The 15,491-nt window shown below is 42.4% G+C and overlaps 1 protein-coding gene across 1 annotated transcript in view; it reads left to right on the top strand.

Moving 5' to 3' along the window:
* TANGO6 (transport and golgi organization 6 homolog) overlaps nt 1-15,491 on the top strand; it is a 201,506-nt gene that overhangs the window by 45,694 nt on the left and 140,321 nt on the right. Inside the window, 2 exon segments of the mRNA XM_021093875.1 lie at nt 10,381-10,493; nt 12,337-12,513. Of these exon segments, the coding sequence (XP_020949534.1) occupies nt 10,381-10,493; nt 12,337-12,513 (290 nt within the window).

Raw genomic sequence — 15,491 nt, 5'->3', positions numbered from 1 at the left:
TTATCATTTTTTTTTTTAAAGCTTTCCTGGTGGGAGTAAAGTGGTGTCTCAGTGTGGCTCTGACTTACATTTCCCTGGTAGTTAATGCTGTTGAACAGCCATCATGTGCTTATTGGCCATGTGCATGTCCTGGAGAAATTTCGCTTAAGCCCTTTGCCTATTTTTTTTACCTGGGTTGTCTTTTTAGCATTGGTGATTTGCGGCATGGCACTCACTCGCACCAAGAACTTTCTCCAAAGAAATCCTCTTTACCAGCCTCCTCTCAGTCGCCACACCTTCGGTCTTCTCTATGCTCTTTCAGAATGAGAAGGTTTTTAATAGTCCTGATCTCCTTATAGTCCGGTATCTTACTTTGGAGTTTGGAGTCTATTTTGTTTTGGTGTCTCACTTGATATTTCCAATTTATCATCCCATGACACCTGTGTTAGGACAGCTGTCCGTCTGGCTGCCGTCTCAGTCCCACTGTAGAGCCCCTTAGTTCCACACAGCCAGTTTCATCTTTGCCTTATACACAGTCCTGATCAGATTGGTCATCTGGTTTTTAAGACCACAGCAGAATTTGAAGTAATAAATTAGAAGTTAGTTATACTAACTAAGGCATAATGACAAGAGCAAAAAAGCAGAGTTCCATCGTGGCTCAGTGGTAACGAACCTGACTTGGTATCCATGAGCATGTAGGTTTGATCCCTGGCTTCGCTCAGTGAGTTAAGGATCTGGCATTGCTGTGAGCTGTGGTGTAGGTTGCAGATGTGGCTCCAGATCTGGCATTGCTGTGGCTATGCTGTGGTGTAGGCCTGCAGCTACAGCCCTGATTCGACCTTCAGCCTGGAAACTTCCATATGCCTCCGGTGTGGCCCTAAAAAGACAAAAAAAAAAAAAAAAAAAAAAGCCAAAGAGTAAGAAAGGAGGCAGAAAAAATACTACCCTCCCCCAAAGCATAATCACTTGGAAAACAAAGTCTTTTGGGGCTGATATGTTCAGTATACTTTGGTCAAGAAGATGGGGGGAGTTCCCGTCGTGGCACAGTGGTTAATGAATCCAACTGGGAACCATGAGGTTGCGGGTTCGATCCGTGCCCCTTGCTCAGTGGGTTAACGATCTGGCGTTGCCGTGAGCTGTGGTGTAGGTTGCAGAAGCGGCTCGGATCCCGTGTTGCTATGGCTCTGGCGTAGGCTGGCAGCTACAGCTCCAATTGGACCCCTAGCCTGGGAACCTCCATATGCTGCGGGAGCGGCCCAAAAAATGGCAAAAAGACCAAAAAAAAAAAAAAAAAAGAAGAAGATGGGGATTGCATGTGATCCATTTTAGAAAAGTCTCCTTCCAGGAGTTCCCGTCGTGGCGCAGTGGTTAACGAATCCGACTAGGAGCCATGAGGTTGCGGGTTTGGTCCCTGCCCTTGCTCAGTGGGTTAACGATCCGGCGTTGCCGTGAGCTGTGGTGTAGGTTGCAGACGCGGCTCGGATCCCGCGTTGCTTTGGCTCTGGCGTAGGCTGGTGGCTACAGCTCCGATTCAACCCCTAGCCTGGGAACCTCCATATGCCGTGGGAGTGACCCAAGAAATAGCAACAACAACAACAAAAATTAAAAAAAAAAAAAAAAGAAAAGTCTCCTTCCAAAAGAGCTAAAATATAAATACATTTTAGTATTTAAAGTAATAAACTCTTGGGAGTTCCCTAGTGGCTTAATGATTAAGGATCTGGAATTGTCATTGCTGTGGCGTGAGTTTGTTCCCTGGCCTGGGAACTTCCACATGCGTGGGCATGGCCAAAAAAAAAAGGAATAAACTCTCAACTCTCTAGATGAAAATTTCATGGCAGGAACAATGACAAGGGAAGGGCTTTCTACACTTGTATCTTTCATGTAGAGCAGTGGGTGGGGCAAGGTGGCTCTGGTGGGCCAGGTGCAAAGTTGTCAGCAATACAGGTATATATACAGGTACTAGTTGAATTGAAATGAAAACTTGGCATAGCCACTTGCACTTTTTCTGCATAAATAATTCTTATCATTTCTGTAAGTGTACCTTATTTCTGGTCACATTATCTAAGCCAGAAAGGAGATATGCAGCTCAAATAGCTTTTAGTCCCCTGGCTTCCCGTTCTGTCTCCTCTGCCTCTGAGTGTCCAGCGTCTAGAATGCTTACGTTCTTTTGTCCTCCCTGATATGAGAGGAATTGATGTTTTTTCCTTTTCTTAGCGAGGGAAAGGAGGCCCAGATTGCAGAGAAATTGGTTCTGGGTAGGACAGGGTAAAAGAGTTTCTGATTTGGACATTTTCTTGCTGTTAAGAGAACTGGCCAGGAGTTCCCATTGTGGCTCAGCGGAAAGGAATCCGACTAGGAACCAAGAGGTTGCAGGTTTGATCCCTTGCCTTGCTCAGTGGATTAAAGATCCCTCGTTGCTGTGAGCTGTGGTGTAGGTTACAGATGAGGCTCAGATCCTGAATTGCTGTGGCTGTGACATAGGCCGGCAGCCGTAGCTCCAATTCGACCTGTAGCCTGGAAACCCCCATATGCTGTGGGTACAGCCCTAAAAACAAAAAAACAAAAAAACAAAAAAAAAGAGAGAGAGAGAACTGGCCAGAATCCAATACTGGGGCCAGAGGGATATTGCCTTTGAGTGTTCCTCATGGTATTAGCCCGAGACTCCCTAGAGGCAGAAGAAATTTTAAGGTAGAAAAGGATAGAAGGAACCTAATTACTTTATTTTCTATATTCTCCTTTCCATTTTCTCTCTCTGTTTCCAGGTTCAGGGACTCTTGACTTTAAGTATCCCTGTCTTTTTTCCCCGCATCTAATCTTAATGAATTTCTAATTACAGTTTCTCTGTCAGATTGACCAGGTGACTCCTCCTTCTGAATTTTTAATTATTTGTATAGAGTAAATTAGAATAATACAATCTTAGAGCTGGAAGGAACTTCAGAAATAATTAGTATGACCCTTCATTTTTTAAATAGACTATTTTTTTAGAGCAGTTTTAGGTTCACAGAAAAATTGAGTGGGAAGTACAGAGAGTTCCCATGTGTTTTCTGCCCACACCCTCCCCACAGCCGCGCCCACAGCCTCCCCCACCGTCAGCATCCCACACCCAATGGTGTAGTTGTTACGGTTGATGAACCTATATTGATATATCGGTGTCATCCTAAATCCATAATTGGCATTAAAGTTCACCCTTGATGTGGTACATTCTTTGGGTTTTGACAAATTAATCCCTCATTTTACAGTAAAGGAAACAAAAGCCGAAAGATGGTGAAGTGACTTGTCCCAAATCATACTAGCGAGTGACAGTGCTGGTCACAGGACCAGTATTTCCTTCCCTCTATCTTTCTCTCACTCTCTTTCTTTGTTTTAAAAAGATAATATTTGCACATGGTACAGATTTAACAAGTGCCAAAGGCTCTGCAGTGAAAAGTTAGTCTCCCTCCCACCCATGGCCCCTCCCTAAGGGCAGTCATTCTCTTTGGATGTTTCTATCTCCTGTTGAATGAAGATCTTGAATGACACGCCAAGGACTAAAAGAAGAATCCTTCAAGGATGTGGGAGATTGAAGTATTAGATTGTCTAAATGCTTCAGTTCAGACTCTGTGGTACAGTGGAGTGAAGCAACTGGCCTTTTGAGTCAGAGGGCCTAGATTGGGATTTGGTTCCAGGGTTGACTGTCCATGTGACTTTAGGTGACTTAAATTTGACACTTGAGTTGCAGGTGGATGAATAAGGTAACTTTCGGTAGGTTCACTGCATTCTTTAGTGCATAATAGGTGCTCAAAAACTGTCCGTTCCTTTTTGGTTCAGGGAAATTCTTTTCTTTAAAGACTATTTTATGCATTATGCTCTGAAAGCATGCACAGTGTAAAAATATTATATTAAGTAACTTGCCTGGTTCTTTTGCTTCTTGCAAGTCTTAATTAAACTGAGTAAGTGCATTAGAAGTTCTGAAATACTACTATCAAAAAGATCACTGTGATGTTTCAGAAGGCAGCCTTTGACTAGTTTAATCTGTAACAGGGGTAAAATCAAGTTCCAGCGTGTCCCGGATTTCCGTGTTAGGATTCTGTCAGCCTCATTCTGAAGAGGCTCGTCATGCTTATATTTCTGCACACGTACATCCCTGCGGAAAATAGGGCCGTAAATTAAGAAAACTCTTCCATCTACAGTAGCATCAACAAGAATAAAATATTTGGGAATAAATTTAAGTTTGCATGTGGCTGTGTATTTTACAAAATATTTTAGCATGCACTATCTTAACAGGTCCTTATGATGGAAGCTTAACAGCCTACATTATACATGAGGTAACTGGGGCGGAGAGAGGTGTAAACCTCTCATCCCTGTTCGCTCACTTAATGTGCGGCTGTGAGCCGTCCTGTAGGTGGCAGAAGCACTATCACAGGCACATTTCCTGACTCCCGACCTCCCGGTACTTTTTCGTCCCCTCTCCAGTGGTCTTTAAGGGATGGGTTTAACAAGGAGTGGAGTCCATGGAATGAGCATGTGGGGGCTGCTTTCTGTTTTGTTTTGCTTTGAAACAGAAACGCATGTTTATTCCTAATACATTGGACCATTTTGATGCCTCCGAGTTTTTCCTTTCTTTTTAAATTCACATTTCCAGTCAATCCTTCCAGAGAAACGCAGTCCTCCTGACCTTAAAGATAGATTCCGAACAAACCAATATAATAAAATCAAGCCTTGCGTTGTTCATTCTGCTGTCCCTTCCATGGCTGAAGTACTGTGACTCTGTTCAGTTAGTTTGCACTGATGGAATAGCTTCCAACTACAGCTTTAAAAAAAAAAAAAAAAAAAAAAAAAAAGGAAAATGGAGAAGGCATTATAACTTCACCACAAAAATAGAGCTTTGGGGAAAGTAAACAGCCGTCAGTCTGCTTTGTTCATTCATTCTTTGATTCAATTAATCAGTCACCAAAACATTTACTGAGTGCCTGGTGAATGCCAGACACTCTGCTTGGTTTACAGATACGGAAATGATTAAGAGCAACCTGCTGCTTTCAGGGAGCTTCTTGTCAAGCAAAGAAAGAGCTTCAGCAGAGCGTGATTATTAGTTACGAGTACCCAGATGCTGCCTCTCTTACTTGTTAGAGCAGCAGTTCTCTAAGTTTAGATGAAGGGTTGTGAGGCTTCACCACAGACGCCTCTTCTCATGGCTGGATCTGGAGTAGAAAGCCAAGATGCCTCCATAAGGGGATGTGGAAATCCTCAAAAAGGAAGCAGGGAACCCCCAAGCTGCCACTGGGGTCATTGGTACCCGTCTGTCTCCTTTTCTAATCTGTTCTGAGCTGTTTTGGTTTTCCTAGATCCAGGCTGGTCTCTTATTTTGCCCCTTAGCCCTGTCCTACACTTTTATACTGGAAAAGACACAGGTACTTACAGAAATTCTACTTTTCTTCAAAGCACCATTTCACTTACTCTCAGAGAAACTTTTTGACACCATCTTAAGAGTATTAACTTCAGGCTCATGGAACAGAAAGCATGTGAGGAGAGGCAGAAATTTGTTACACCTTGGTCAGGTTGAAGATTTACTGTTTCAAAAATGTTGAGGTGGGGAGGGATGGTTCATTCTTTTCAACTACTCTTCCCTCTTCTGAGGAACCAGAGAAGTGTAGGAGACGATGAGCAAACTTGCGACGGAGTCAGAGAACGCTAGATTAGATAGGAAGGAGTTTTGACACTTGATTAGTCAAGAGATTAGAAGGAGGGGGCTCTGGGTGGAAAAGGGCTGGCTGGAAGACTTGGTAGGAGGGGGCCCAAGACTCTCAGGAGGAGCAAGAGGAGACCTTACCGAAGCTGCTGTCCATGGTGCCACTTGGAATTTCAGCCCTACTTTGCAGTGGTTGCAGGAAAGGGTTGTTAATAACAAGTTGGGAGCTACTGATTTTTCTTTTTCTTTCTTTGGCCCTGCTGTGTCATGTAGAAGTTCCCGGGCCAGGGACCAAACGCTTACTGCAGTTGAGGCCTGCTCCACAGCTGTGGCAACACCAGATCCTTAACCAGCTGCACCACAAGGGAACTTCCTGGGATCTACTGCTTCTGAGGGGCAGCAGCTGGGATAAAGTTGGTAGGGGTTAGGGATTGAAGCAATAAAAATATCATTATGCACAAGAGGAAGTCTGTATTGGGAGGCCATGGGGTACATGCTTTGCTGTTTTTACACTGAGAAAATACGCATAACATAAAATTTTCCTTTTTAACGATGTTAGTGTGCAATTCAGTGGCATTCACAGTGTTGCACAACCATCCCCACTGTCTACTTCTGGAACTTTTTCATCACCCCAAATGGAAACCCCATACCCAGCCCCCAAAATATGGAGTTCCATTTTGGCTCAGCAGGTTAAGAACCTGACATAGTGTCCATGAGGATGTGGGTTCAATCCCTGGCCTTGCTCAGTGGATTAAGGATCAGCGTTGCCTCCAGCTTTGGTGTAGGTCACAGTTGTGGCTTGGATCTAGTGTTCCATTGGCTGGCAGCGTCAACTGTGGTTCAGCAACTTCCATGTGCTGCAGATGCGGCCCTAAAAAGAAAAGGAAACACCATACCCACTAAGCAGTCAGTCTCCATTTCTCCCTCTCTTCAACCCTGGCAACTGGTCATCTGCTTTCTGTCTCTATGGGTTGTGCATGGATTTTATGTCAGACAGATCTGGGTTCATCCTGGCCCTGCCATTAATAATAGTCTACCTTCGCTCAACTAATTTCACTTCTCTGAGCTTTTCCACAGTTTTAGAATTAGAATAAAATGATTAACTTGCAGGAATCTTGTGAGACTTGACTGTATGTCGAGTGTTTAGCTGAATACCTGGTTCATTCTTGAGTGGACATGGAATAAATGGAGGTTATTGTTTGCTTTGTAAAAGCAGTAACAGCAGGGTTCTTTTAAATTGTATACTATTGCATTTAAACTGCATCTTCACCAAAAATTCAGGTAATATAACTTAATCATCTACTCCGACAGGTGCTGAGGTAGGGAACTTGACTTTTGCCTTCCACGCTAGTTGAAGAGGTCAGCGTTAGCTATATATTCAAGGACTAATTATATGTTACAAGCCCTAAAATGCTATTGGAATTTAGAGGAGAAAAGTCATTGATGGTGGTTAGATGAATGAATATTTGAATTAGAGAATGAATGAATGAATGAACGAGTGAATGAATAGTTGAACAAATAATATAGCAGGCCTATGGAAGCCGTAGAACTTGAGCTGGGTCAATTAAATAAGTTCCACACTCTTTGTCTTTTATCTATAAAATACAATCTGTTCATCAAGATGCAGAGCCATAATGTAGATGAAAGAACTGGATTTTGATGAATTTTTTTTCCAGCAGTCAGTTTATTTTTTTATTTTTATTTTTAAATGATTTTTATTTTTTCCATCATAGTTGGTTTACAATGTTCTGTCAATTTGCTACTGTACAGCAACGTGACCCAGTCACACACACATATATACATTCTTTTTCTCATATTATCCTCCATCATGTTCCATCCCACGTGACTCGATATTGTTCCCTGTGCTATACATCAGGATCTCATTGTGATGAATTGTTTTTAGATGGCCACTCCAGAACTTTCAGAAAATGAACTTTCACTATTAAATTTAAAAGAACTATTTCACTATTAAAATTTAAAAAGAAGTAGATTGAGGCTTAGTACAAGGAGGAAGTTTTAATGTTGGAGGGGAGGTGACAGTCCTATATGTGCCAAGCTGAGGCCAGTCAAGTTCTTTGAGATAGCACAGAGAAAACTCATTGATCAGATTGAGCAAAGGGACACTTTACCTCTAAGTTTTTCCACTTTGAAAAAAAAAATCCTCATTTCTCTCTTCTTATCTGTGAACTTAATGGATTATTAGTTAATGATGAGTTATTCTTTTTTTTTTTTTTTTTTCCTTTTTAGGGCTGCACCTGCAGCATATGGAGGTTCCAGGCTAGGGGTCGAATCAGAGCTGCAGCTGCCAGTCTACACCACAGTCACAGCAACGCAGGATCTGAGCCGTGTTTGCGACCCACACCACAGTTCATGGCAACACCAGATCCTTATTAACCCACTGAGCACGGCCAGGGATTGAACCCGCATCTTCATGGATACTAGTCAGATTCATTAAGCTGAGCCAGGAACTCCCGATGATGAGTTATTCTTAATTTCTCCCTCTTTCCACATGCTCTTCCACTAATCAGACTCTATTCCTTTAACCTGTTACTGTTTTTCTTCATAGCACTTATCACTGTCCGATTTTATGTATTTATTATTTTCTGTCCCCTCTCTAGAAGAAATGCGTCTTTGAATCAGATAATCTGTTTCTCAGATTCAGAGCAGCATTCTTTCTAGAGAGGGGACAGAACCACAAATTTGTTTAGCACATAACTGGCACTCAGTAAACATAGACTGAACCTTTATTTAAAAACGAATCACATATAAATAGCTCTGGAGTTTTTCTTCTGTTTCTGATGTTGCCGTGGCTGTGGCATAGGCTGGCAGCTGCAGCTCTGGTTTGACCCCTAGCCTGGGAACCTCCATATGCCGCAGGTGCAGCCCTAAAAAGAAAAAAAAAAAGAAGAGAATTTTAAAATTGGTAGAGTTTATCAACAACAACATTTACCTCTGAGAAATGTGCTTGATTTGAATTCATGTTAAAGTTGGAGGTGCTTTGGCCCATCCAAGCCGGTAAATAATAGATATTTAACTTCATTTTTTTTGGTTTTGTTTTGTATCGTGTATGTGTGTGTGAAAGATGCTGGTGAGGAAGGATGGCTCCACAGGGATTACCCCAGGGAACACACGATCCAGAACCTAACAATAGGCCCTTACGTTATCTGGGAAATCTCTTTTTTACCTCCTGTAATTAATTGGTGATATCATAATTAGGCCTGCATATTATTTCTGAACACCGCTGCACAATGCCCCTCATTTAGCTGGGTTTATGGAGATTAAATCATACACAGGAAGCCGGCTCCTTGGTTATCAGGCTCCGCAGAGAAGCTGGGAGGCTTAAAGAGTGTGAAAAATTGGGGTTGATTTAAAGGGACAAGGCTCTCTGGAAAAGCACAGAGATTTTTCCACCTTGCTGCCATGACCTTTAGTTTCCCAAAAACATCATTGATCTGTAGCTCAACACCTTGTGTAAATTAGGGCCTCTTTAAGTTTTCTTTTTCTCAACCTTTAAAATAGGTCTGCTAACACTTTGTGAGATTTTCATAATTTCGATGAGCTAACTCTTTAAAGAAGCTAACATAGTACCTGGAAGATAAAAATCCTGGCGTAGTTCCTGAAACTCACATTTGGGGCGTAATCATTGTCAGTTCCTCTTTTTTCTTCTTTTATCATTGTCACTGTCTCCAGATTTTAATTAATTTACTATAACAGAATTGCGTTTTAAAAATCCTGTTGTGTTTGATTGGAGTTTTGCATAGCATTTTGGCACTTCATAAGATACTTTAAATGATCCACTTTGAATATTGTTATTATTATTGTTGGTTTACTTGAAAATTTCTTCCTGCTGGATCATAAGCAGTGAGAGAGTAACAGTTCTTGTTCACATTCGTATTCACTGCGGTGCCTAAACAGTGCTTTGATTCCAGTGAGTATTCAGAAGAGTTTGTTGAATCTTTTTTGAGAGGTACAAATACAATATTTAACATAATTATTGTTAATAACATCAGCATTCTCACACACTTAACCCTGTAAAGCCCAGCGCAGATCCAGGCGCACAGCATAATTTATTTGAACATCTTATTAGAACTAGGAAGCATACGACATGCCCGTGTGGCATTTATGTCCTAAGAATGACAGATCTAAAGCAAGCTTTGTTTTGTTTTGCTTTGTTTTCTTTCAGATGTAGGTAGTCTTCAGCTTCTCTGTTTGGCGGTAATTGCTTATTAGTTCCTAATAGCAGGGCCTTCAACAGTGAGATAATTATTGTAGAGATGAATAACAGATGAGACTCGGAGGGAGTCAGAAGTAGGCAAGGAAGGGGTCAGAAAGCGGGTCCACTTCCCGGGGTCACCCTGCAGTTCTTGAGGCTGCAGACATGAAAGGGTGATGCTCTGGCTCAGTGTCCCTGAGCTTCAGCCTGTCTGCCAGTCTCAGATGGCTTCCGTAGCCTTAGAACTAAACTTGTTCACCTCAGGACTAGACTCCAAGCCCTCTAATAAGTGCGTGGTGTTTTGGTTGGGTTTGATTTGGTTTCTCATTTTGGGGGGCCATGCCCACAGCATGTGAAAGTTCTGGGTCCAGGGATCGAACCTGTGCCACAGCAGCCACCCAAGCCACTGCAGGGACAACGCCAGATCCTTAACCTACTGCACCACAAGGGAACTCCAGCGTGTGGTGTTTGATTCCTGTTCCTCTGGCCTTGCACTCACTGTGGACCCTTTGCTTTTCCCTAGGTGTACGTGGTCGGGAATGACCCTGTAACCGTTTTGGTGGATTCCCTGCTCCCGGTGCTGGGAGTGCTCTTCTCTCTCTACTGCTTTACCAAGCAGAGTGTGTCTCACACCAGGTAACAACCAGAGAACCTTACCGTCTGTAAATAGTGATGTCTTTCTTGCATGTTGTTCTTATTTTGAATATGATTTATGCCACTTGGTAAATTATTTTTTTCAAAATCAGGAAAACATTTGACAGCCCTCTAGGAAAGAAAGAGGACTTTGCAGGTTGCAGGGGATTGGATCTTGCTTTTAGGATGACTTTCCTCAGCCTGTCTTAGACTCCAGAGGTGAACCTCGGTTTACATGTGTGAACATGCCACTGGTTGATCCGTGAGAAATACTGGAATTACATGTCTAGGGAGGAGGAAATCGAGATTGGCTCATAAATACCTTGTGAGAAGTTAGAAGGCAAGTTGGGGAAATCTGGATCTGAATGTGGCACTCTGTAATTTAGGCTGGGATTGGTATATGTGTGCTGTGCGGTGTAGTTTAGAACGAAGGAGTCCTTAGTCATCCAGAAAATAACCTTTTGTAGTGGCATTTAAGTAGGACTCATTTTTGTATCAGCTCTCATTTCACAGCCATTATGTCGTTTCATCTTCCTTACAGGACTTTATAGCCCTTCTAAAGTCCTGTGGAATTCTTTTTTTTTTTTTTCGTCTTTTTGCCTTTTCTAGGGCCACTCCCATGGCATATGGAGATTCCCAGACTAGGGGTCTAATTGGAGCTGTAGCCGCCAGCCTACACCGGAGCCACAGCAACGCAGGATCCAGCCACGTCTGCAACCTACACCACAGCTCATCCTTAACCCACTGAGCAAGTCCAGGGATCAAACCTGCAACCTCATGGTTCCTAGTCCGATTCGTTAACCACCGCGCCACGACGGGCACTCCAAAAGTCCTATGGACACCGCAGCTCACGGCAACGCCAGATCCTTAGCCCACTGAGCAAGGCCAGGGATCAAACCCGCAACCTCATGGTTCCTAGTCCGATTCGTTAACCACCGCGCCACGACGGGCACTCCAAAAGTCCTATGGAATTCTGATTTTTCAGTGTCTGGAAACCCCCCACTTGTAATCTCATAGACCGTAATAGTATCTTCTTCATGTGGTTGTTATGAAGGCTGTGTGTTGTTTGGCACTGTCTCTGGCAAATAGTAAGCTCAGAAAGTGGTCGTTATCATCGTTATCATTCGATGGTAAAGGGCAGTACTCAGCCTTGCGGATTATTCGAAGCTTACATAATTGCCTTTGACTCCTTAACTTTTGGTTAGACCAAAGCCCATGACCTTGAGGGAAGTGACAAGAGGAAGTGCAGCGGAAGAGGGAAGCTATAAATATGTGAATTTGGCTTCAAAAGGCCATTCCCATAAGAACTCTTATTTTTGTTTTGAAACCCAAGCCCGCATAGCCCTGTCATGTCCTCATCAGAGACTGAGAAGGAAGAGGCAAACGCTTTTTCCATTCCTGCCCTAGTTGGTTGGCACAGATAAGAGGAGATAAGGAGTTGGTGAGAATTTGTCCGTGTGCTGTTTCTTGGTCACCAGCTCTTTGTCCCATTGAACATGGATGGTGTTATCAGTGTAGACTTACTTTCACAGTGCCTGATCCAGAGGCAATGAATATAGTTGGAATTACAGAAAAAAAAAAAATCCTTTAGGGCCCATGTGTTTTCTCAGGGCTGCTTCTAGAGCATTGAAGTTCAGGATACTTGCACTCTGAAGTTCACGGGGAGCAGTTTCCACTCCAGTATGTCAGTAGTACTAGGTGATTGTGCCGGCGTTTAAAATGCAGGGAACCTGACAGGTGTTGTTGTTGTTGTTGTTTTTGTTTTTGTTTTTTTTTTTGTTATGTTAGCTTGTTAGATATGTGGAGTAGGATGACAAGCTCATTTTTAACTGCTTTTTTCTGCCAGGTCACTTTGCCAAGAGATCTTATTATGGATCCTGGGGAAGCTGGAGAGGAAGAAAGCACTTGCTAGCCTGAAAGGATTTGCAGGGTTGGACAGATCTGTGCCTTCTCTCCATTCTCTGTGTCACTTTAAAGCTGCCGCTCAAGGGGGCATTATGATTACCATCAAAGAGGCCATTTGGTGAGTCCACCCATCTTCTGCTCTTCAGATTTAGTTGTACCTGAAAGGTCATTCTGTGACCCATTCACTAGGGGGCGCTGATAGAAAGGAAACCGGAAACTCCAGCAGCTGAGGTGCTGCTGTTTATAATCTCTTAAATGAAATGTGAGCCTTAAGTAATCCTCCAGGTTTCTCCAAGAAGCTAGCTAATAGGTTCAGTTTACTGGAGCCTCACAGCTCTACATCACAACAAGCCCACCTACTTCACAAAACCTTTGCCAGCGAATCAGAGTAAAAGGCAGACACATGTTCAGCCTCAACACCATTAAAAATCCAGTTCTCTTGCTGACTCTGAAAATGGTATATGTGTGTTCAGAGTCAGACTTATTCCTAAGGGGAATTATCCGATAGCTCTCTTTTATGGTACTTTTATGGTGGGTTTTTTTTCCTTCTGGGGTTGATTAAAAGACACTTAACAAATGTCAGTGGAATAGATAATTTATTTCTTCAACATCTCATAAGTGTATTTTATTTTTTTAATTTTAAATTTTTTCTTTTTTTATTACTCAATAAATTTGTTAGATTTATAGTTGTACAGTGATCATCACAATCCAGTTTTATGGATTTCCATCTCACTCTCCCAGTGCATCCCCCCACCCCCTGAACTGTCTCCTTTGGAAACCATAAGTTTTTCAAAGTCTGTGAGACAGTATCTGTTCTGCAAAGAAGTTCATTCTGTCCTTTTTTCAGATTCCATATGTCAGTGATAGCATTTGATGTTGGTGTCTCACTGTATGGCTGACTTCACTTAGCAAGATAATTTCTAGGTCCATCCATGTTGCTACAAATTCCGGTATTTCATTCCTTTTAATGGCTGAGTAATATTCCATTGTGTATATGTACCACATCTTCTTGATCCTCTCCTCTGTCGATGGACATTTAGGTTGTTTCCATGTTTTGACTATTGAAAATAGTGCTGCAGTGAACATCGGAGTACATGTGTCTTTTCGAGTCATGGTTTACTCTGGATAGATGCCCAGGAGTGGGATTGCTGGATCAAATGGTAGTTCTGTTTTTAGTTTTCTGAGGCATCTCCATACTGTTTTCCACAGTGGTTGCACCCATTTACAATCCCACCAGCAGTGTACTAGGGTTCCTTTTTCTCCACACACTCTCCAGCACTTATTGTTTGTAGACTTTTGGATGATGGCCATTCTGGCTGGTGTAAGGTGGTCATAAGTGTATTTTAAATGATTTCCACTTTTTAGGTGCTATTGTAGATGTTATTACTGCTGAACTAAGTTCTTGTTAATCAAAGTCCATGTGATAGTTAACTGGTGTCAGTTACTGTACTCAGATTTCACATCACATTCAAAGTTGTTGCTGTTTGTTAAAGTGTCTACATTTAACTTTTTTTTTTTTTTTGGTCTTTTTAGGGCCGAACCCTCGACATATGGAGATTCCCAGGCTAGGGGTCGAATCGGAGCTGCAGCCTTGAGCCTACGCCACAGCCACAGCAGCACCAGATCCGAGCTGCCTCTGCGACCTACACCACAGCTCATGGCAGCACCAGATCCTTAACCCACTGAGCGAGGCCAGGGATCGAACCTGTGTCCTCATGGATACTAGTCAGATTCATTTCCTCTGAGCCATGACGGGAACTCCCTGAACTCATTTTTTAAATTCATTGAACTTGGTTAGGTTTTTGCAATTTTTTTTTTTTTTTTAAGGGCAAATGTGCAGCATATGGAAGTTCCCAGACACGGGGTTGAATAGGAGATGTAGCCACTGGCCTACACCACAGCCACAGCAATGCCAGATCCAAGCCTTGTTTGTGACCTACACCACGAGTCACCGCCACGATGGATCCTTAAACCACTGAGCAGGGCCAGGAATCGAACCCACATCCTTATGGATACTAGTCGAATTCGTTATCACTTAGCCACAATGGGAACTCCTCAACTTGGTTATGTTTTAAAACACTTATTGAGTATGATAGATTTGAGGAAAATAGAAAAAGCACATTGATTATAAAGAGAATTATCAATACAAACTCAGGCTACTAATTTACTGACAGTTGAGCATTAGTAGGTTTTGTGGTTATAACTGTGCCCTTGAACTAAAGGAGTTTAACTTTTTTTGGCATGTTTATTTAAAAACACTTTGGAACAGCTTAGTCTGGGATGAATTTAGTGACTAGATAGAGATTTTTATATTTTTTGACTTCTCAGTAGTCAAAACTTATTGCTGTCTTAGCAAGTCTTTAGAGCCCATATGTCACAATCAACAGTTCTTACTGAAACTATAGTTCCTCTTCTTGGTTGGAAAAAAGTGAATTTGCAGTGATTGAGTGAATTTCCATCCACTGCCAGAAGCAATAGCTCCTTAACCTAGGGTCTCTACGTGGACTTCTCAGAATCTATAATCCCCTTGAAGTTATACACAAGGCAATTTTTTTTTTTTTTTTTGAGTTTTAGGGCCACACCCGTAACATATGGAAGTTCCCAGGCTAGGGGTCAAATTGGAGCTACAGCTGCCAGCCTTTGCCACAGCCACAGCAATGCCAGATCCAAGCCTTATCTGTGACCCACACCACAGCTCGTGGCAACACCAGATCCTTAACCTGCAACCTCATGGATATGCTAGTCACCCTCGTTATCGAGTCACAATGGGAACTTGTACGAGGCAATTTTTTAATATGCAAACATGGATTTTTTTTTAAACTGAAAATAGGGTCCAGAGCTTTCATTAGATATTGAAAACACTTCATGTCTCAAAAAAGAAAAAAATTGACACTCACTAGACCAGAGAAGTGTGGGGTGGTGGAGGGTGGTGCATGCATGTATGTGATTTTACTATTTGTTCTAAAGATCCTGTATGTGGGGCTAGTCCTCCAAGGGCAGGGTCTATGTCACCACCAGGTCTGTATCACCATTTACCTTTAACTCTACCATTCTGCCCAGCAGCAGCAGGTCTGGATAAGAAATTTGATTAAAGAA

The sequence above is a fragment of the Sus scrofa genome, chromosome 6 (genome assembly GCF_000003025.6).
Source record: "Sus scrofa isolate TJ Tabasco breed Duroc chromosome 6, Sscrofa11.1, whole genome shotgun sequence".
Classification (NCBI taxonomy): domain Eukaryota; kingdom Metazoa; phylum Chordata; class Mammalia; order Artiodactyla; family Suidae; genus Sus; species Sus scrofa.
This window is presented reverse-complemented; position numbering and strand designations above follow the sequence as displayed.